At 38.5% G+C, this 23,666-nt stretch overlaps 1 protein-coding gene across 1 annotated transcript in view; it reads left to right on the plus strand.

Annotated features, from left to right (window-relative positions):
- Positions 1–23,666, plus strand: part of NRDC (nardilysin convertase) — a 46,567-nt gene that overhangs the window by 4,471 nt on the left and 18,430 nt on the right. Inside the window, exons 2-19 of the mRNA XM_050961654.1 lie at positions 3,256–3,562; positions 3,942–4,023; positions 5,499–5,652; positions 9,097–9,170; positions 10,198–10,293; positions 11,463–11,585; positions 13,226–13,283; positions 14,491–14,564; positions 14,816–14,885; positions 15,347–15,424; positions 15,874–15,994; positions 16,078–16,136; positions 17,169–17,223; positions 18,385–18,489; positions 18,745–18,868; positions 19,452–19,538; positions 20,182–20,301; positions 22,807–22,858. Coding sequence (XP_050817611.1) covers positions 3,256–3,562; positions 3,942–4,023; positions 5,499–5,652; positions 9,097–9,170; positions 10,198–10,293; positions 11,463–11,585; positions 13,226–13,283; positions 14,491–14,564; positions 14,816–14,885; positions 15,347–15,424; positions 15,874–15,994; positions 16,078–16,136; positions 17,169–17,223; positions 18,385–18,489; positions 18,745–18,868; positions 19,452–19,538; positions 20,182–20,301; positions 22,807–22,858 — 1,839 coding nt within the window. The remainder of the gene's footprint in view (positions 1–3,255; positions 3,563–3,941; positions 4,024–5,498; positions 5,653–9,096; positions 9,171–10,197; positions 10,294–11,462; positions 11,586–13,225; positions 13,284–14,490; positions 14,565–14,815; positions 14,886–15,346; positions 15,425–15,873; positions 15,995–16,077; positions 16,137–17,168; positions 17,224–18,384; positions 18,490–18,744; positions 18,869–19,451; positions 19,539–20,181; positions 20,302–22,806; positions 22,859–23,666) is intronic.

The raw sequence follows: 23,666 nt of genomic DNA on the forward strand, positions 1-23,666 counted from the left end.
GCCAAACTACACCTTTCACACAACAAAACAAAGTAGCTCTGCCCTGTAATGACATCATAATGGGGGGGAGGGAATTTTAGATTGGTTATTTGGGACAAAAATATCCATGTCTTAGGTCATAATAGCCAGGCCACGCAATAGCTGTGCCATACCATCATTCAGTTGCCTTAACTGTACATTTCCATACCATTAATGTGTATGTTTGAAATTTTTTAAGTTTAACCTTATCGATGTTTCCTGGGTTTATAATATTTGTACTTGGATAATTACAGTATTCCTGTAATGTTCCTTGACCTAAATTGACATGTATCTCAGTCTTTATTAGTTAACTTATGTATCAGAATGTCACTTTTGTTCTTATCTCCAAAATTGCTGTGTTTTGAGCATTCTCGCTTTTATTACCCACAAATACTCTGTGGTATATTCATCTGTATATCTGAAGCATTTTATATGAGCATTAGGATTTTAATTCAGTAAACGGAGTTTCCTCTGCTTGAGTGGAGCAGAGGCTCTAGCCCGCTGGGTTTTTGGCTAGTTGACATGTAAGGAGGTAACTTGTCACAAGAATAAGTGTTCTGTTAACGCTAGCCATGGTGTTTAAATTTTATGACCCTTTTTAAAAACAAAATCCTAGCCATTCTGTGATCAATGTCTAGGCCAGGGGTAGGCAACCTATGGCACATGTGCGGAGACAGCACATGAGCTGATTTTCGGGGACACTCACGCTGCCCGGGTCTTGGCCACCGGTCCGGGGGGCTCTGCATTTTAATTTAATTTTAAATGAAGCTTCTTAAACATTTTTAAAACCTTATTTACTTTATATACAACAATAGTTTAGTTATATATGATAGACATAGAAAGAGACCTTCTAAAAACATTAAAATGTATTACTGGCATGCAGAACCTTAAATCAGAGTGAATAAATGTAGACTTGGCGCACCACCTCTGAAAGGTTGCTGACCCCTTGTCTAGTCTGAACAAACACCACTGAAGAATTTCTACAGCAACCAAGATATACACCTCCCTAGTTTGTCTTTGTGTTTTAGATCCAGTGATGGGAGTCCTTCATCATTCCTACATGCTGCTCAGATCCTAGCAGTAACTAGTGTTCAGTTATAGTTTGATTGCACTTCTCTCTTTTTTTCCAGCTGTGACAAAAACATGGAAAAAGTGAACAACAACTAGCTCAACTAGCATCTCTGCTTAGCATTACCTAACGCTGTTTTAGATTCTTGCTAGCTGAAACCAAAGTGCCTTCAGCAGTTGCCTAGTTCATCCACAGCCTTGTTCATGGAATCTGTTTCCCTGCCTTACTACTTAACATCTTCAGTGATGATCTGGAGGTGGGAAGTCAGTACACAGTAGTATTATTTGCTCACTTATTTATAGGGGGAAGTGAAGAGGACAACTGATGCTGTTCAGTTGGAGGCATCCTGAAGCTATTCTGAAATTACATCAGTTGAGGATTGTGCTTTGAGTTCTGTGGGATTCGAATAAATGTTATAGGCAGTATTTGGAATTGTGTACGTGTAACAGGTGTGATGGCTGAGTGGTTAAGGCGTTGAACTTGATATTTATGCAGTTACAATTGTAAATAATTTTCCAAATTTGTATGTATGGTATAATTAAGATTCCGTGTTGGTGGTAGAGAGGTATCTTTATGTGCATGGAGTGGGGTTGTCTCAAAAGTTAATTATTTCTGCATAACAGAGAACTATTTTAAAAACTATTGTCATGATATCTCCAACTAATAATAGTCTGGCTTTTCCTTCCAGATGAAGGGAAGAGGGAGGACTTCTACCCTGTTGGGTAAATGTGATCCTCTTCCTTGGCTGTGCGAAGGATGATAAATCCCCTGCACAGAGGGGGAGTACGTGGAGGTGGTGACTTGGACCTCTTGGTCTTTTAGGTTGGTTTTTGGCCCTGTAGAATGTAAATCATAACTTCTTAATACCATAACACTCAACAGAACACAAATGAGGATCAGCTGGCGAAGAATACACAGCCAGCTTTTTTTGGAAGTACATTGTCCAATGTGCATCCATGAGTGGAGGGTGAAAGCTGTATTACAGAGAAGAGTTGTGGAGTGACACTGGGCAGCGAGTTACAAATTTGTGCTGCATTATAACAGCAGAGAAAGCAAGTTACTTTGTTTAGGCTGTAGCAGTTTAAAGTCACCGAGCAGAGAAGTGATATCTTCTCTCTGTTAAGAAGAGACATCAGCTGGGAGGAAATTCAGAGCAACAGTGATTAGGGGTCTAGAGAAATTGACTTAATCTTTCCTTAAGACTCATTTCTACAAACTGCTCTTTGTGCGTAGACCATTGCATAGGCAATGTAGAGTCCCATTCACTTCACTGAGCTTTCTGGGTGCGAAGGTCTGTCTGCATAAAACTAGTTGCACTTATAGGTGTATTTGCTTCAGGAAACTAATCTGACATACTATTTATGAAGTTCTTTCCCTAACTGCAGCATTTGATTGGGGATGTGGGTTTTTTTTGTATTTTTTTAAAGTTGCTAAGGTAATAAAAGCTCATACTTTCCACTGACTTTATCTCACTGTAAAATTTTCATCTGGCTTCTGCTAGTGCTTTGAGCTACTTTCATTTCTCTCCATTAATTCTTAAAATGCTCCTCATGTATATTCTTCAACCAACAGGTCTACAACAACACTGGATATTTCACATTCCTGTCATACTTTGACACCTGTATAGCTTGTCATATAATGTACGTTACCATAGCAGACTGAGTACTTGACAATCAAATATTCTGCATCTGTGTAGAAAAAAAGTTGCACCAATAACTCGCTCATATGAAGATAATTGTCAAGTAAAACACAGTGAAGTTTCATGATATTACATTTTCCTTTCATACTTTGTAAATCTAGATCTGGAAAATCTGAACTGGGGATTGGGCCTTCTTACGCTTTACTGTATATGACTTTAATAATGTAGGAATTAATGTACATGCAGGCTCTTTTTTAAAAGTTAAGCCCATGTCAGCTTATAAGGTATATTTAATTAAACAGCAAAAAATGTACTGGTAGAATAAGTTCTGGTTTTACTTTTGCACGGTGAAAATACTCATTTTACTTTAGATCTTCAGTTTTGATTTTAGAGGGTTTGACTAAGGAACTTCAGTTGAAGAGCCAAGAACAATTATGGTAAATCCAGAAACTCTCACACTTTTCTGAGAGATTCAGAGGTTTTAGGAAACAAGAGAAAAGTCTAAATAGTCATATAATTATTTTTATAGGTACATCAAATTACAAAATGGCTTGTGTGCACTGTTGATTTCGGATTTAAATAACATGGACACTGCTCCTTCTGTGGTGTCTTCGGAGGGGGAGGACAGTGATGAATCTGAGGATGAAAGTGATGAGGATGACGACTCTGGAGCAGAGATTGAAGATGACAAAGAAGGGGGTGATGATGATGACGATGACTATGATGAAGATGATGATGGTGGAGATGATGAGGATCTCAATGACCCTGATGACAGTGAATTGGAAGAACTAGCAGAAAAGGAAGAGACAAGAAAGAGGGGTTGTACAGAAAAGCAGGTATTTACTATTTTTACATGATGGAAAAATTATTAAACGGAGGACTCCTGCCTAGGCACAAACTCTGAAGTGCTGTAGTCAGACAAGCAGGCTAGTCTTCCATGCCTGTGTGTGTCCCCTACCTAAATTATCTTTGTATTTATATTGCCGCCTTCACTTTTATGTGAGATCCGAGGTTTGAGCCTGTGCCGTTACTCATGAACGCAGTGCTTGCCCAGTGTTTGCCGCAGGAATAGTAGTAGAATGAAACACAATATAGTCCTGGTCCATTGTCCTCTTCTGATCTTGAGGGGAATAGGGTAACTAATTGATTGGTGTGAGATTTATTGCTACCAGATAACATTTTGAAAAATGACTCTTACCATAGTGCATTTTCTAGTCTGCAGCTGCCCTTTGTATTGCTGTCGGCAGCTTCTCTGACCCTGAAGACCTACCTGGATTAGCACACTTTCTGGAACACAGTATGTATCTGCTTATATTTCACATTTTCTTACTTCAGTGAAAAATGTGTTGCCATGAGTTTAGTGTCTTATTGACTGCAGAATTACTCTTTTCCGATTTCAAATAGCTTATGCCTGAGAGTGCTTTCCAACACTTAAAATCTGTTAAATGTGGACCAAGCCTTTCTCAGAGAACTAAAAGCATGCTTGATTGATTCTGATTTATCTGGTTAGATGTGCAGGTCTCTAGCAAAATTCTGAATTCAGCTGTTCTGTTTTCCCCGACCCTATTTTCATTTGATTCAATGAATTGGTCCTTTGCAAACATTGTCCAATAGCAATTCTAAAATTTTCTTCCGCGAGCCATAGAGTGGTGGATTTTTCTTTCTTGTTGTTTTGAGTGGTTATTTTTCTCTGTGGTCTTGTAAATTTGAAGGAGTGTCTCCCAAAACATGGCAAGATGGGCTTTTATTAAAGTGTATATTGAAGGTTATCTTGTAAGCTTCCCAATATTCATGGGTAGTCCCGGGAAACACATATGAGAGATCAGGCACTTTAAAAAAAACAACAAAACCGTAAAACCCTTGGTCTTGATTTGCACAGTGTTCCACTGCTTTTGCACCCATGTAACTCCATTGACTTCAGTGGAATTTTTCTTGATTTACATCAGTATGTGAGAGCACAACCAGAACCTTTATTTTTTTTGTCGTGTCTCATGTTTGCCTCAGGATAGGCTTCTTGCTTGTTCTTTAAATCTTGACTTTCCTATCAAACAGGCTTGACTAGGAGGAAATTTTGGGGCTTTATGTACATCAATACTGAACTTTTTTCCCTTTTTAGTTCACCTTTCTCTCCTTTTTCTGTATGCAGTGTAGTTGTAGCCTTATTGATCCCAGGATGTTAGACACACAAGGTGGGTGAGGTAATATCTTTTACTGGTCCAGCTTCTGTTGGGTGTACCTTTCCCAGACCTGAAGAAGAGCTGTGTGTGGCTTGAAAGCTTCTTTCTCACCAACAGAAGTTGGTCCAATAAAAGATCTACTTTTCTGTAATGAATACAGGGGCAGATGAGCCCACAAATGGCTCATGGGAGGTGGTAATAGATAGCTTGTATGTCTGGCCTTTGTGTAGTGACCACTAGGGCCAAATTCAGATCAATGTACTCAGTTGTTGTGGCTTAAAGACATACTTACTTATTGTCCTGAATTATTGCATGATATTAGGCCCACAGTAACTGACCAGCCTGCTTTTCAACTGCCTTATCCATGATATAATTGTTTGTCCATGGCAAGTTGCTGTAAAATGCTAGTATTCTTATTTGGTAGCATCTTTCATCCACTTGCTACAGGTGTAAATGACTACACGAAATGCAAGGCAGTGGAAAATCGGGCCATCAGTATGTAATTACTACTTGTTCTAGGTGATGGCTCTGTGAGCTGTCTTTCTGCAATCAAATGTTTATAAAATCCCTCTAATTTTGATGGTTTTTGTTTCAGTGGTATTTATGGGCAGTTTGAAGTATCCAGATGAGAATGGGTTTGATGCATTCCTGAAGAAACATGGGGGCAGTGACAATGCTTCAACTGACTGTGAACGGACAGTCTTCCAGTTTGATGTACAGAGGAAGTACTTTAAAGAAGCACTTGACAGGTAACTCGATCATACCAAACAAAGGATAGGTTAAAATAGCCTAACATGATCTGTATCTGCCTGAGGAGACTGTGTGTAACTTTGCATTGCTTTGTCTCGGCCTGATTGAAGGGAGCCAGTGGTGACTGAATATTTAGAGGTCTCCTTATTGTAACAGATGACAGAGATGGAGGGACTGACTTTCTTTTGGATCTCTTGAGATAGTAGCTGTACCTCACAGTTGTATATATTTTCTTGGGATTAAGGTGATTTGTGCACCTGCTACGAGAGGAGGAAAGATTTCAGTGGGTATGTCTACACGGCCTGTGGCAGTGAGCCTTCCAATCTGGGTTGACGGACTTGGGCTAGCGCTCTAAAATAGCATGTAGACAGTGTGACGGGTTCGGTCACAGAGACCTCCTTGGTACTGTCACCCGATGTGCTGAAATTACCTCTGAGCCCGTTTTCAATGATAGCTTGGGACTCCAAAACACTGCCTTGTTGAGCTAGACACACTAGTCTGCTGCAGCACAGACTCAGGTCTGAACCATGCCCCCAACTGACTTTGACTAAAAACTGTTCAGCAGTAACCTATTTCCAGCATCCAGACACCCATTTCCCAGTGGGCTCCAAACCCCAAATAAATCAGTTTTACTCTGTATAAAGCTTATACAGGGTAAACTCGTACATTGTCTGCCCTCTATAACACTGATAGAGAGAGATGCACAGCTGTTTGCTGCCCCAAGTATTAATCACTTACTCTGGGTTAATTAATAAAAGTGATTTTATTAAGTATAAAAAGTAAGATTTAATTGGTTTCAAGGAATAACAGACAGAACAAAGTTAAGTCACCAAGCAGAATAAAACAAAGCATGCAAGTCTTAAGGCTAATACATTAAGAAACTGAATACAGGTAAAGCTCACCCTCAGATGTTTCAATAAGCTTCTTTCACAGACTAGATTCCTTCCTAGTCTGGGCCCAATCCTTTCCCTTGGTACAGTTCTTGTTAGTTCCAGCTCAGTGGTAACTAGGGGCTTTCTCATTACTGACAGCCCCCTTTGTTCTGTTCCACCCCCTTTTATGGCTTTGGCACAAGGCATGAATCTTGTGTCTCTGGGTCCCCACCCCTCCTTCTAAATGGAAAAGTACCAGGTTTAAGATGGATTCCAGTACCAGATGACAAGGTCACATGTCCCGTGAGACCCTAAGCCGCCATTCTTTCTGGCCTGCCTGACAGGAACACCGGAAAGCTTACAAGTAAACAGAGCCATTTACAACCAGTTGTTCTAGTTAACGGGAACCATCAAGATCCTAAGCCACCATTAATGGCTCGCACTTTGTATATTTGCAAGAAGACCTCAGAGTAATTCTTCATATTTCTAGTTTTAGATACAAGAAGGATACGTTCATACAAATAGGATGAACACACTCAATAGCTTTGTAATGATACCATACAAGAGACATTTTGCATGAAGCATATTCCAGTTACATCACATTCACACGTATAAACATGTTTCCATAAAACAGATGGAGTGCAGCGTCACAGAGAGCACTTTGACGTGTTTCGGGATGGAGTTTGGGCTCTGAAGTCTGTCCTCTTTGGCTTCAGAGCCTGGCCCCCAAAGCACTGTCTGCATGCTATTTTTAGGGCATTAACACAAGCCCCGCTAGCCCAACTCTATTAAACTGGGCTGGGAGGCTTGTTGCCATGGGCTGTGTAACTATACATGTGCAATGTGTGTTTACTCCAGATAACATGTTGGCTATATTTTACGACTTTATAATAAAGTCTCCTGTTGTTGCCATTTCTAGTTAATTCCATTTATCCTCTATTCAGGAGAGGTGTAGCTAGAATCTTTTAATGGCTGGTTCCTTTTAAATATGTGCCCTCGAAGCTGTTTAATTTTTGGTTTGGTCTCTTTTCAAAAAAGAGAATCTACTAGTCTTACAAAAGCTCTATTTGTGTGGCCCATGATACTATTCAAGAAAGTACACCTCTACCCCGATATAACTTATATCGGAATTCAGCGTGGTAAAGCAGTACTCCCTGGGGGGCCTGCGCACTCCGGCAGCTCAAAGCGAGTACGATATAACGCGATTTCACCTATAAGGCAGTAAGATTTTTTTGGCTCCTGAGGACCGCATTATATCGGAGTAGAGGTATACATGTTTAGTGCCATGAAAGATCATTGAGTTTGTTCACACCAGGCCATATGATATGTTAGCACAATAAAGCTCCACCAGTCTAACTGTATTCCTGCCATAAGGATAAAAATATTCTCTCTCCTTTTTGAGAAGTGAATTTTAATATTTTTAATGGATGTATTTCCCTCTTCTTGCACCCCATCCTCTTGCAGGAGGAAGCTAGGCTGCACTGCCATTAGGTGTTTTTATCAAAGCCATTGATATGTTGATTGAGCTAAGGTTTGCTCGAGAAGGTACATGCAGTGGGAGTGCTGCTTTTGTGGGAGTTATGAGCAAACATTTTAAGGCCAGAATTCAGCCCTTTAAGGTTTGAAATCAGATAAGCTTGAAGGGGTCTAGAAACTAGCAACAAAAATATTTGGAGGTATGGTAAGATTTTTCTTCTACAGAGAGATTGAAAAGAATGGGGCTGTTGTGACAAAGAAAGGATAGGATAGTTTGTAAAGTAATGTATGGTATAGAAAAAGTAATTCCTATTAACCGTACTCATACAAGAGTGACTGCAGCTAATGAATGTGAAAGGCAACAAATTACAAACTAATGAAAGGAAATATTCTTTAGTTGCTTGGATAATAAAGCTATGGAATGTCTTTGCCTCATGATGTTAAAGGAAAAAGCTGAATAGGGTTTTAAAAAATAGACGTTTATTTATTTTCATTGTTTACTAGTCTCCAGTAAAAGGTAACCTACCCAAAGCTCTTGCCAGTCTCTAAAAATACACTTATACTTAAACAGCTTGTCAATTATGCCAAGGTCAAAGCACCTAACAACTGCATTGATATTGTCAAACTTAATTTAAAAATTCAATGCTTAATCCCTAATCCATTGACGCATCTGGTACCAGTGGCCACTGTTGGAGATAAGAATCAGGCTCGATGGACCACTGATATGATCATTCTCAGAATGTAAAGGCAGATAACCATGCATCCTATGATACCATGTCCTGCCAATGCACTTCAGCTCCAAAGAGCTGGGGGCCTTGCTTTTTTTTTTTTTTTTTCCTTCAGTTTTTAAGAACACTTATAAATTGGCTTTATAAAATTTTCTATAAAGGCTTTAAGAACTCGTGAAAATGTAGTTTAGAATTAAAACATTTCTGACTTATGCAAATCCTAAATGTAAAAACAATGGATGATATTTATCATAAAAACTGGGTTTTTTATTATAGAAAATCTTTTTTTTGTTTTGTTGTTCTGCTCACTAGACAATAGGGGGAAATGAAATTTACCATTTTTTTTTTAATTTTTTTTATTTTTTAGGTGGGCACAGTTCTTCATTCACCCACTAATGATCAGGGATGCAATTGACCGGGAAGTTGAGGCTGTGGACAGTGGTAAGTGTAATGTTCTTGTCACCATTATTCTTCAGAATGTTTGGTGCTTGGTATAACAATATATTGCAAAACTCCCCACTTAAAGTACTGAATTTATTTAGATTCTGTTTCTCTCAAATGTAACCAATATGCTCCACTTCTAATTCACCACATGTTCTAATAAGGCCCAAAGTAGTATCTAATTGGGCAGGGAGTACCTACGTTTTCTGACAATAAGGCAGTACATATATCTGACAGAAGCATGTCTGAAAAACTTTGCTAAATCAGTGAAGCAAAACAAAACTGATATACAGAATGAAAAAGAACTAGGTTAGAGGTAATCTGCAAAGAGGTGAAAAGGTTGCTGCTGCTTTTTGATGCTCTGATACATAAAGACGACCTGAAAGGGGTGAGCTTTTAAGGAAATATTAAAAATATTTGTTCTTGTTTAAGTTAGGAATTCTAAGTCTGGTCTTCCCTGATTTTGTTAGAGGACATACTAACGGCCCCAAATGTGTATTGTCAACTTTCTCATCCCTTCCACTGAAAGTGGAGCAATAGGATCTTTAACAAGGACATCTTTTTTTCTCTGAAATGCTTCTCAGGGGGCTGAGTTAAATTTTAAGTTATTAACAAAAACAGAGTTTAAAACAGTCTAAGGATCCCTCATGTTTCATCAGCTCAGTGTTAAATCTCTTGATTTCATAATTCTGCTGGAGTTCCAGTGTAGATAAACTTTGGCTATAAAATACAAGGAATAGTAATATTTAAACTGTTCTGTTTTACTTTTAAAAAGATCCAATTCTGCAAGGTGTTGCCTGTCCTCCATTCCCACTAAATGGAAGTTGAGGACATTGCACGATTGGGCACTAAATGCCTCCCTGCTTCTCAGTTTCCCCTTCCCTCTCCATACTTGGCTTCTCAGCAATGAACTGGGGTTTTGTTCTCTTCTCTGTTCATTTTGAGCACAGAGGGTAAGTATTAGTTACGTAGCAACATTGCCTCACATACTGGTGATTAATAGAGTGCTAATGCTTTAAATTAACAGAGTATCAACTAGCAAGACCCTCTGATGCAAACAGAAAGGAAATGCTGTTTGGAAGCCTGGCCAGGCCTGGGCATCCTATGAAGAAATTCTTTTGGGGTATGTTCTTCTCTGACATTCTAAGACTTCATGAAACATGTGGTGTAAAAAAAGGTAGCAAAATCTCTTAACGATATGGGATTATTTGTAGTATTGCACTAAAATCTGGTGGCAGTTGAAATGCGTGAAAATAGTTCTTCATTCTGAATAGAGTAAAACACTTTGGGATAAAAGGTGCAACATCTATTTAATATATTTTCAACGGTAGCCCTTCTGTTTAGCTGCTGCTAATTAGACTGACTCATGGTCATTTTGTGTAAGTGTACTGGTGATGCTCTCTAGGGAAGCCCTGGTTTGCATAACCTCTTGTCTTTTTCCTTTAAAAATCTTTGGAAAAATAAGATTTGTATTTGGACATAAAAGAAAAAGTACATGTGGGCTCACAGGAACTGAGTCTGGGAAGATATTTCAAGAGTTGGTTCAGTCTCAGGGCTGCAGTAGCAGCTGAAGAGTTGCTTCACTGCCATTCCACAGCCTTGTGGGTGGGAGAGAATTCACTTCACATGGTCTCGGGAGAGCCTTTCTGCACCAAGCCCCAAGTGTGCTGATGTGCATAAGTTACAAGGTAACGCTTGTGTTAAATCCTATCCGCTTTGAAATCTAGTCAGGTTAAAAAATGGAGTGTGGTTCCATGTGCTACATCTACAGCTGAATCTCTCCTGACAAGTGATTTGTAAAACTTCAACAGATTTTCCTTTCTTATTTTTTTTTTTAAAGTTTTGCAATAGGGGAAAGAGAGCATTGCATAAACAGGAAACAAAAAGGCCATACACCAAGAGCTGTCCACAGTGCACAAAGTGAACATACAGAAAACACTTTTTCTTGAAATATTTACTTGTAACAATACTAAATAAAAACTGATTGAAGTGTAACTTCAAAGTTGATGTTCCTTTAACTCTGTTTTCTAGCAGTTTGTGTGTGTTAATACAGAACCTTAACATTAGTTAAAAAAAAATTGTGTATGTTTTCAGCATTTCTTCATGTTTTTATGCCATTAGAAGACTCTGTGCCAGATCCTGTATCCCTTGCACATGCAGAATTCCTGTTGGCTTTACTGGGAGTTTTTGGTACTCAAGGAGTCCAAGACTGGGTTCTGTGATCTTATGTTATATGAGACTCTGGCATATCAGTATCCAGATAACTGACCATTTTTAAAAATATATTTACAGGCAATGCAGAGACACTCAAACATGAGCCTAAAATGAATAATATTGATACCTACACCAGGCTGAGGGATTTCTGGCAGCGCTATTACTCTGCTCACTATATGACTTTAGTCGTCCAATCTAAAGGTAACAGCAGTTGTTGCTTAAAAACAGTCAGTTATTTATTGCTTTGAAGTAATGGTCTGTTTCAATCTCAGCTCAGCACTATCCCCATCGGCTTACGTAATGCTTCACGTCTGTGACTTGTATTGTTCTACAAGCTTGTCAGGCAAGCATCTATGTATATAGCTTTTAAACATTTAAATTAGTTTATGGGACTGTCTTGGAGATCTAACCATCAGTTGTGAAATATCTAACCAGGGAACCACAAGCTTGAATCCTGGCTTGACTCTCACCTGTCTTTGATCTCCTTACATTGATTTCCAGCAGCTTACTTTTTTGTTTTTTCAGGTGAGATCTTAACACAGAGGATCTGTCTTCTCTGAATGGAGACTAGAGATTTTTTTGCCTTTTTCCAGTGGAAATTAGGGGTTTGTCCTGGGCAAAACTGAATGCAGCTGAAGGTGACAACATTTCAGTAGTGAAATGATTTTGTAGTGTGGGCTGATAAATTATATAAATGACATCCTAATCGACTTTGTGTTAGGTCTCAGTTCAGCAAAGCACTTAAGCTTGAGGTTAAAGGGAGTTTATCATGCTTAATTAAGCATGTGCTTGAGACCTTTATTCAATAGGGATAGACTTAAGCAAACTCTTGAAGTTAGGTATGGGCTTAAGTGCTGCTTTTGAGTCTCAAATTCTCTGTGCCTCAGTTCTCCCTCTGCAAAAATAGGAATGATACCTTTTCTTCTCTGGCCTTTATTTTTCCTATCTAGACTATGCTTTTCAGGGCAGAGCTTGTGTGTTATCAGACTTCTGTACAGTACCTATCAGGTTAGAGCTTCTAGAGATGCGACTATACTAATGGAAAACATGCTAAGTTGGATGCATTGGACTTGGGTAGTATTTGCAAACGGCAGATTACATTGATAGTAGTTCTGTTGATTTTGCTTGTGATTGGAAGAAATGCATGGGAGCCACTACCCCTGCAAGTCATCTCCATAGTCCTATCTCTGTTAAAGAAATGTCGTATTTTTCCTCTTCTATAAAAATCATCACTTTTCCTGTGAGATAGGGAGCAGTACTGTATTGCTTGGAATGCAGAATTCTTGCTAGTCACACTTCTGCTATTTCATAATTTTTGTGAGCTGTTAACTTTTTCTCTTGCTTCCTTATAAAGGAATGATTGTATAAAGTGCTTCTCGTGATACTCTGCAATATGCTACTTAGTTGCACAACTACATCATATTTGCCTTTTCTCAGACTGCTGCATCTGTTCTGTCCTTGAGGTGATTGAACAAATCTAATATATTAAGGCATTTTGCAAATCCCAAAGCTGTTAATGCTTATAAACAGGCTCTCCAGCTCCACCAGTCTTTCAATATCAGTCTTAATAAGCGTGGTGTGCAGGTGATACAGAGCAACATCAAGACATGATCAAAGGCCGGGTTTATATGAGGTTTGGGAAAATCAGAGTCAACCCAACAGGTTTTGATGTTTGCAGTCCAGCACTTACCAATTTAGAGAGAACTGGCCTGTTACCTCCCTACATTAACTTGAGCAAATAGAGCAGGATTGGTAACCTGCCCTTACTATCCTGAGAATCTGCCTTTGTCCTTCAGTAAGGTGGTTTTGGTTTTCGTTTTTTTTCTCTCTCTCCTTACTAGAAACTCTGGATACTTTGGAAAAGTGGGTGACTGAAATCTTCTCAGCGATCCCAAATAAGTAAGATTTTTTTCTGATTACTTTCTTACATGGAAGCTGTGAAATTACATTGCAGACTTACAAAATTCCATGCATGCACCGTTCAAAACTGTTGAGATTTTTAAAATGCCATTACCTCTATTATTGAGGAAATTATCCCCTTCTGAGTGAATACTGGTTGACTTTGGAGGTTAAAAGTTAAGGTTTTTATTTTGCTTAAATATTTCTTAATGTGTTTGCATAGCAAGTTTTAAGCATTTAAGATGCTATGAGGTATCTGCCTGAAGTTGGAGTGTGATTGGCATCTGCTACAGCTGTGGTGATGCCTTGTTGACTCCTGTGGTTGAATGGAAAACTATAATTGCGGTTGCAACATTCTAAATCTTATATCATTGCTTTGTGTTTAGATAAATGGCAGCAAGTTACAGCTGAATCATGGTTTGTGGTGATTGTTAGCTGTCATCTTTATAACTACAACAGGTTTTGATCGTGGCTTTTCAAACTAATACAGTATAATCCACTATATCATGCTGTCTAAAATGGGCATATAATCCAAATGTACTCTTAACCTTAAAATTGCTGAATTTGTAGGGTGTGCCCCTCAATTAGCAATAAAATATAAATAAAACAATGTTACCAATTTGTGGCTGAAAATGACTGTTTCCCCCATCTCATACCTACCATTTTGGTGTGAACGCTTCTTGATGTGTTACAGAACACTGAGTGATTTACACACACTTCCTCAAACTGCAAATTCCTGCTGACAAAATATTTGTTTAAAGATAGATAAGTAAATAAGAGTGCTATGTGAATATCTCTATTAGAAATCCAAGAGGGATAGGGCTCTCACAACCTACCACTCACTTAACATGGCGTGGTGGTGGGGTCTGTGTGTGGATTTTGTGATATTCTTGCCTGCACCTGCTCCAAATTCCTGTTCCATGCTAACTTTGGGAGTTTTGGTGCCATCAGTGGAGTGATGGGCAGGGTTTGTGGAAGTACTCATGGGACTGTGAATGTCATATTCTCTTTTATTCGGGATGTGTGTAGCTCTTGTGCCCTAATCCAGAGTCATATCAAAAGACTAGACATTTTGGTTCTCTAGGGGCTTGAGGTTATCATCACTTCAGGACCGTGGGCATAAAGCAGCTTGTACGTGCCTCTGTGTGACCCTGGATCATGACCAGTAAACATCATGCTACATACTTCTATTTTATTTTTTTTTAAGTGGCTTACCCAGGCCAAGCTTTGGTCATCTGACACAGCCTTTTGACACACCAGAATTTCACAAACTTTACAGAGGTGAGTGAACTGATTTCTTCTTTCTGTATTGTTAAGTGTTCTAACTTGGAACTGTGTATACCACTATGCAGATTCTTATCCATTCTGTTTTAAAATAGACAATATATTTTTGTTTTAATAAGGTAGGGTTATGTATTTTTCCCACTACTTTCTGCATTAAATACAATATTTTGCCCACTTCTGATTTATCAGACTTTGAGACAGGAGCAGTAATGTATTTGCATTTAATTAATACATTTCTTCCTGTTCAGTTTTTCCAGTCAGAAAAGTTCATTCATTGAGCATCACCTGGGCACTTCCCCCACAGGATCAGCATTACAGGTCAGGATGGACAACATCTTATTGATAACACATGCTTGACTGTAGGGGAGGGGGAATGCTCTAAATAACTGAGGCTCTTAGGATTTGTTCATGTTGCAAGTTGTGCTGGTTTAAAGATGTGTTTTTTAAAATTAATCTAAATAAACTAGTGCAAACCCCTGTGTGGACACTCTTAAACTGATTGATATCTGTTTTATATAGATTAAGTTTAAATTGATAATAAGTAAAGGAGCTGTTAATCTCAACGTCCTGATTAATTTTCAGTTGAGTCACTATGTTCTGTCTACCTAAATTCCACTTGTATTTTCAATTTGATATCTCTTTTTATAGAGATGCTCTTTAAAGACGACACTTGTCACGGGTGAATTGAGCAGTGTATAATGTAGTTGTTTGTCTAGTGACGTGGGATCTTCGCATAAAAGATGTTTTACCTCTTGTCATTGTAAACGTTTTTGTTTTAGGGTGAAGCCGCTTCACTATATCTCCTGGCTAGTGGGACATGAAGGCAAAGGCAGTGTTCTTTCCTTTCTTAGGAAAAAGTATGTGGAGTTCAATATAGTGTCCACTGTAATAAAGTGAAAAATAATATTCTAAAGTGAAAATATTTGGGAAAATTCTTCTAAGATTAAGAAGAGTCAAATTTTCTTGGTAATTCCCTTGCAAGTTTGTGACAGCCATGTTACTTAGTTTAGGATACTCTGATGATTTACTTCCTCCTAGAAGTAAACTTACTTCCCCTTCTAGAATGTCCTATCTTTCTTTTTTTTTTTCTTAAATTTTTTATTTCTCAGAGCTTTGCATTATGTTTTGTGAATTGGTAGAAAGGTATCTTGTGGTAGTCTGTTTTGGTATCTCTTTGAAAGTCCTTCAGGCAGTCCTTTCGTTATGCAAGTCAGAAATAAGCTCAAATAAGTATGCTGTAATTACAGCCATACTTCAGGATAGCTTTTAACTGGAATAATGGATACTGAGTTTAAATCTTCAATAGATTTTGGGCTCTGGCATTATATGGAGGAAATGGTGAGACAGGATTTGAACAGAACTCCACCTACTCTATCTTCAGCATTTCTGTGACTTTGACTGATGAAGGTTACAAGCACTTCTATGAGGTAAACCTTACTGCAACTTGGATTTCTGACCATTTTGGTATTGTCAGATGTCAAAAACTTTATCAGTTTGTCTTTGTCTTCAGGTTGCACATGTTGTATTTCAGTATCTGAAGATGTTGCAGCAAAGGGGGCCAGATAAAAGGTAACGATTTAAATCCTTTGTAGTGTGTGTTTTTATCTTTTTACTGTTTTGATAATTATATATTAGAACAGATGTAATGGATCAGTGGTAGAAAATAACTTATTAAAAAAAGCCCCAGGACTTGTAGGTCACCATAAAAAGGCAATGTGACAAACCGCAGTGGAGTGGTAACTGTCACCGACTGGAGTTTGCTGACTGCTCTTGTATGCTTTTAGCCAAAAGGCTAGTGTTCAGAGAGCACAATCTTATGTGCTCTTAACTTATGATATTTCCATGTGAATGATCCAAGTGCTCTGATTTTAGGGTTAGGAAAATAGCACCGGTTTAACTTAAACTGTTTTTTAAACCAATAGAGGTAAACTGATGCTAGCTCCTGCTTATGGACAGTTATTTCCGCTTAAGAGCAGTTTATTTTGGCTTAAGTTAAAATTGTTACTAACAGACTTAAGGTAGACCAAGTAAGCCTGTTTTAAAGCAAAATAAGTGTCCATTCAGCATTTTGCACTGGTTAACTAAATTAGTTTAAAATAATACTGCAGTTAAACTGGTTCTATTCAGCATGTCCTTAGTGGAGGACAAAAAAGCAAGAAGTGGCAAATTCTGTCCTAAGGAATTGCTGAAGACATCCCTGGATGCCACACAGTAAGTTCAAGCATTTCAGAATTTGGTGTAGTAGTCAGAGCCTGAGACTAGAAGTCATGAGTTGTGGGTTCTGTTTTTGGTTCTTTCATTAACTTGCTGTCTGATCTTGACTATTTTGTGATTTGCTCTCTCCATCTATAATAAGGGCATGATTATTTGCAGGAATAATAAGGGCCAACTGACAATGGTAAACTGCTTTTGAGATTCCCAGATAAAAGGAGTTGTATGTGTATTTCAGTGCACATCTCACCAGGTCTCAGATGTATGAAGAATTATTGGAGAGAAACTGACTTCAGTTTCCACTATGATATCTTACCTAGAAATGGTGTTTCATTCATGTCTTGGTAATAAATGTTGCAATGTAATGGGGAAACTTTTTTCCTCCTACAGAATTTGGGAAGAGATCCAGAAGATTGAAGCTAATGAATTTCATTACCAAGAACAGGTACTGGTTAATCTTCATCAATTGCTTTCTGTGCGTAGCTTGTCTGTCAGAGGATTTGAAATTTCTGATCTCGCAATACTTTGGAAACATAGGTAAGATGAGGCAGAACGAGAATGTGTTAAACATAAGACATTCATATTTTAGGTAGAGAAATGTTAGGCTTTGACTTGTGAAATTGTCCTTTTAACAAAACCAAAACATAACTTGAATTTTTTGCATGTGGTGCTCTTCCAAAGGCTGTCATCCCTTTCATCACGTTTTGATCTTTGATCTTTTCCTTGCTTATTATGCTTATTCCTTGCTATTATGGTCTGTTTCTCTTTATCTTCCGATTTTATATTGTAAAATCCCTTGCAGATGGAACCTTGTCTTATTTACCTGTAGGGTGGTATGAATCCGTTTCTGAATTGTGGATTGGAGTTAGGCTAAATAGATAAACTCACAGCTTCTGATTTTCCTCTTGGGACTGGAGAGAAACTTGTTGTAGACTTCACTGCATAAATCACATGCTAAAGACCTTGTACCACTTGGTAATCACACCTGGGACAATTGGCATTTGTAAAAAACCAGGGACAGCTACTGTTTGTATATGCCAGTAGTTCTCAACCTGTTTACCATTGCGGGACATGTATGTGGCCCACAGTGTGTTATGTGGGCTGCATCCAATATAACTTGTATGGCCCTGAGGATTTCGCTTGGGCTGCAGCTCTGTGCTGATTGGGCTGCAAGGTCCTACGGGCCGCAGGTTTAGAACCACTGGTATATGCATTGCCTCCTCATGATCCAGCCAATGACATCGTGCAATGCCTTTTTTCCCTAGTGTAGACAGATCAATAATTGTAGCCAGGATTATACAGTTGTTCTTGATTTTGTAAAAGTAAAATCAGATGTAACTTCTCTGCAGCTAGTCACAAGATAAGGAGAAAGCAGAAACCTTTTCATTAGTGTTTCTTCCTAAGGATGAGCCTTCTAATGTTGCAGGGCTGGGGAGAAGTGGGTGTTTGAGTATCCTGAATAAGGATTTGTTTATGAATTGCGTTTAGGCTCAATAACCAAAACTAAAACTCAACAAGTGCAGCACACAATAAATTGTACTTAGCAAAAAAAAAAGTTAAAATTTCAGATGTCTGATGTGTGAAACACCATTTTACTTATTTACAGACTGATCCAGTTGATTATGTGGAAAGCCTTTGTGAAAATATGCAGTTGTTTCAGAAAGAGGACTTTTTGACAGGAGACCAGCTTTTGTTTGAATACAAACCTGATGTAAGTAGCACTGTAGCTCTGAGCATGTATATTTGAGGTGTACAAGTTTGGGACCTTCAGACATATTGGAATGGGTTTTCTAAATTACTTGCATTGCTTCTGTAATGAAGAAAAATTTAGAAAGCAGATTGCTTGATTAAGAGTAGATGTGGTACCTTTTTTATCTTCTGGATTTTCAGAGTAATTTTAAATTTTACAGCTTGACAGACACAGCTAAAGTTGCATTTGAACTTGGATATTGGTTTATCTTTGTAGGTCATTGCTGATGCCCTTAACCAGCTCTGCCCTCAGAGAGCCAACCTGTTTCTCCTGTCTGCTGCCAATGAAGGAAAATGTAACCTGAAGGAGAGATGGTTTGGGACACAGTACAGTGAGGAAGGTAAAATGACCCTTTTAAGTGTCTGAGGTCACAGAGCCTATTAATCAGGATGGCAATACAGCATGCAAGTACATAGGAGTGGGAGGATGATTTCTCAACTGTGATCTTGACCTTTTGATGAGTCAGTAGAGGCTTAAGTGTTTTGTCCTATTCTGTAGCAACTTTTTTTCTGTCTGTAGCATTGGCTGAGTCCCCTTCTCTACACCTCCATAGGCAGGTCCTTTTGTTACAGGGTCTTTTTTTGGGAGGTGGAGAGTCATGCTGAGTCTTCCAATCCCCCAAGTCAGTACTGAATAGAGATTAAAACTTACATAATGAAGGCTAAGGCGATATGTTTTTGGTAATGTGATGCTAATGCACAGCCTTGTGTTTAAAGAATGATGATTTGTTTATAAGTTTGCTTAAAGTGAGGTTTGAGCAGAGGCTTAAGGAGAGGCTGGGAAGGTGAGCCAAATGGCATCAGGAAAGGAGGCCCAGTCTTTGTGCAGACAGGCATGGAGACAAACCTCTAAAGGAAAGAAATATTATGTGAAGGGTCTGCGGCTAGATAGCTTATCTGCTTTTAATTTAATGTTTTTCACAGATATTGACAAATACTGGAGTGATTTATGGGCCAGTGACTTTCAGTTAAATGAGGACTTGCACCTACCTGAAGAAAATAAATATATAGGTGAGTGAGACACTAGTATCTAGTGGACTCTATCATTTTTCTCTTTCCTGATGTTCCCTTTGAGGATAGGGATTTTCCCAGGACATAGTCTTTATTTTCCTTTTTTATGAATATTTTTAATGTTTTTTAAATAAACTGTTTCCACTGGAATAGAGAGAAAATATGGAAACATTTTGTTTCTGAATTTTTATTACAGACTTTTATAATTTAAAATTTATGGCCAAATCTGACCTGACAATGCCTCTTTTTAAAATACTCCTTAGTACAAGGACCAGGTAACAAAGCAGAGCAGCCATGGTGCACTTGTGAATTGCTTGCATGTAGCTATAAACAATGGTACCTGGATTAGTGAGAGAGCAATGTTAGGTTATTCCCTGCTCTTCTGGGGGGAAAACACAGACCCTTAAATAGCATCTGGATCTGTTAATAAAGCAAAAAAACCCAAAAAACTTCTCTTGAACAGGCTATAAAAGGCCTCCTCTCTTTACGTTACCCATCCATACTTCATCAAAGGGAAGTGTGCAACTGAATGTACTATAGTGACATCAGAGAGGAGAGCAGCCAGCTTACAGTTTTGAAACCTGCACGCTTGTGTTAATGGCTGTGGAACCACAGTAACCCACATATTCTGTTTCTGCATTAGCCACTGACTTTGCTCTGAAAGTACCTGATTGCCCAGAGTCGGAATATCCTGTCAGAATACTAAGCACACAACAAGGCTGTCTGTGGTACAGGAAGGATGACAAATTCAAAATTCCCAAAGGTAATGCCTATTAACTGATATATTACACAATGTGCGAAGCAAAACTTTTCATATGCAGTAGTAGGCATCTAAAATAGTTCTAGAAATTTATTTAGAGTTAGGACTTGTAGCTTCATTTTCAGACAGCACTGAGCATCACTCCAGTTGCCATTGCACTTATAAACCCTCTTTTTTTTGTGCTTAGCTCCTTGTTTAGGTGGCTTTGGGTTGGAGCTTGGTGTTCAGATTTTTGGCTAGGGAGTTATAATCCTGCACTACATAGTTCTCCCTCCCCGGCCACCCCCAAGCTAGTTGTTCAAAAATCTTGCTTCTGCTCCTCTTCCCTGCCATTCCTAGTTTCAGTTGGTGGTGCTGTCTGGGTTTTAGAATGTGGAATCTTGAGGACATCCGTTCCTTGTTTGGACTGTTGTTTCATTGGATTTTGCCTGACTATTGTTGTTTGTTTATAAGCCTGCTTGAAGTGATGATAAATTCTAAGTGTCGCTTGCATTTGGCCTAGTAATTGTGGTAGTCCCTAGAGGTCCTAATCAAAGTGACTGGGTTCCATTGTGTGAGGCACTACACGTACATATCCGCACACCCCAAAAGACAGTTCCAGCCCAAGAGTTTACAGTTGAGGTAACTGATTCAAGTGTGACTTGCAGGCAGCATGTGGTCTCTTTAGACATTAATTTCCAGCCCATGAACAAAAACTTTCTCCCTGTCTGCTATCACTGGTGCATTAAAATATTGTATAATTTCTGTTTCATTAATCTCTATTCTGCACTGCTTTAAAATATTGTGTTAATCTTTTAGGTGTTTATGTCCCAAAGGTAAAGATTCAACATCTTTCAAAACCGAAAAGACAATTTCATGCACATGCTGTCTATGGAGAACTGTCTGGCACAGCAGTTTTTACTAACTGGAATACCAGACCATGTTGTCTGGGGGCTTTCTTTAGGGCTACCAGTAGGATGATTCATGAACACTACTCCTTTTTTTTTTTAAAGGATAACTTTTTTGCTTAGAGCTAAACAGCTCTAAAGGCCAGGGCTGGAGCCATGTTTTGAGAATCCCTAAAGACTCGGTAAAGTATATTTCAAGACTAGGCACCAAGAGGTCTGAGTGCTGGTGCTGGCAAAGCACCTAATCTCTTCAGGTCTCATTTCACCATATATAAAATGTAGATTAGTATCATTTACGTTTTACATATGGTGAAATGAGACACCATTTCACAAGATTGATTGGACCCCATTCGTGTTCGTAAAGAGCTTTGACACTGTTGAATGGTTAGTGCTGTAGAAGTGTAGATTATTGTTAATATACCTCTAATACAGTGAGAACCATGAAAACAAATACTTATTATTTACTACTCAGTGGCACTATAGCTGATGTATAAGCTTGGAAGGATTAGATTTTGAGCAATAAATGTTGATTTCACTGTACAAACAAACAGACAGAAAAAATATTTCCATCAATGATGACTGAAATTTACTGATAGGCAAAGTAAGAAAAATGCTGGGATCTTTACTTATATATTTTGACATGTGACACTGACAATTTGTATTTTAATGGTTATAAAGCTTTATCTTTTTGAAAATCAGTGACTGTCATTAAATAATTGTCTCCTCTCCCTTATCTGACCCCCTTCTAATTACCTGTAACAGTGAACATTTAAATTTATTTAAAAAAATGCTTAAAAATAAACATCAATATTATTCATTTATTTTTTAATCAAGTTTTACCAAGCCTACTATAATCTGATAGTTATTTCCCATTCTAAGTACTGGGAAATACTGCAATATTTCCATTACCACTATTTAATAACTGCTTGACAAATGATGACTTCTTTTGAAAGTGTAACTGAGGGAAGAATTTTGCAGACAGAATATCTTGCTCTGGAAAGGAATCCACTTTGACTCTGCGGGCTTGGTGGTTACAAGAACCTTACGTTTTTCCCTTTAAACTGAGAACATGTGATCTGGAATCATTGAGACTCCATAAATGCAGAAACAGTGTTGCCATTTTTGAGTTACTGTTTTCAGGCAGGATGGCATTTCAGTTTTCAGTGGGTGATGCTCTTTTAGGTTTTGTGTATTTTTAGAAATTGTTTTAGAACCTTTACATTGCTTTAAATAAAAGCATAACATTAATTTTTTGCAAATATAATCCAAATGCATAAAGATAAGGTCTCCACCTCAGTCAGTTTACAATCTGATTATGTATTATCGATTATCAAACAAAATATGCCTTTTACTATGCCTCCCATAGTATAAATGTCCCCCCCCCCCGCCAAAGTTCAATTGTTACCCAGTATTTTGCAGTGAAGATTTAAAGGGTAAGTGGGGACAGAAGGGAACTACTTTGGTGGTTCAGTATAGATAAAAATGTTCTCTCATCTGAACAAACATTTACACGTGGGGCTCAAATAAAATAACTGACAGGAAATGGCAAATGGGGTGAAGGAAAAGGCAGTTAATGTTGCTGTGTTTCTGTAGTTGCTCATTTGTGGTGTTTTTTTTCCAGCTTATATACGTTTCCATCTGATATCTCCACTGATACAGCAGTCTGCAGAGAAGTAAGAATTTACCTTTTTCATGCTTACCTTGCAGAGCAGTTAAAATTACTATACAGGGTTAAAAACAAACCCCACCCCCAACCCACCTCCATTAACTTGAAGTTAAAACATAACAATTGGGTTTCCTCTTTCACGTTCTTTACAGTTCAGTAGTTTTGGGGGAAAGGGAGAAGTTTGTGTAGGAGAAGGGAAGTGTATAAGACTTTGGTACAGTTTTCCCATGGTGAAGGGCAGGCAAAATGAAAGTGACACAATAGTACAGTGACTCCTCGCTTAACATTGTAGTTCTGGTCCTGAAAAATGCTACTTTAAGCAAAACAATGATAAGCAAATCCAATTTCCCAGTAAGAGTTAATATAAATGGGGGGGGGAGGTTCCAGGGAAACTTCTTTTTTTGCCAGACAAGACTATATTTTTTTTATATACACACAGTAAAAGTTTTAAACAAACAATTTAATACAATGATGATTGTGAAGCTTGGTTGAGGTGGTGAAGTCAGAGGGTGGAATATTTCCCAGGGAATGCCTTACTGCTAAATGATGAACTAGCACTTGGCTGAGCCCTGAAGGGTTAACATACTGTTGTTAATATAGCCTCGCGCTACAGGGCAGCGGGAATGGAGGGAGGAGAGACTGCATGTCAGAGAGACAGACACACACTCTGTGTGTGTGTGTGTGTGTGTGTGTGTGTGTGTGTGTGTGTGTGAGAGAGACAGACAGACACACACACACACTGTGTGAGAGAGACGTGCATTGCCCCTTTAAGTATGCTGCCTGCACTCTAAGTACATTGGCTTTTTAAGTAGATC

This window comes from Gopherus flavomarginatus, chromosome 7 (genome assembly GCF_025201925.1).
Source record: "Gopherus flavomarginatus isolate rGopFla2 chromosome 7, rGopFla2.mat.asm, whole genome shotgun sequence".
NCBI lineage: Eukaryota > Metazoa > Chordata > Testudines > Testudinidae > Gopherus > Gopherus flavomarginatus.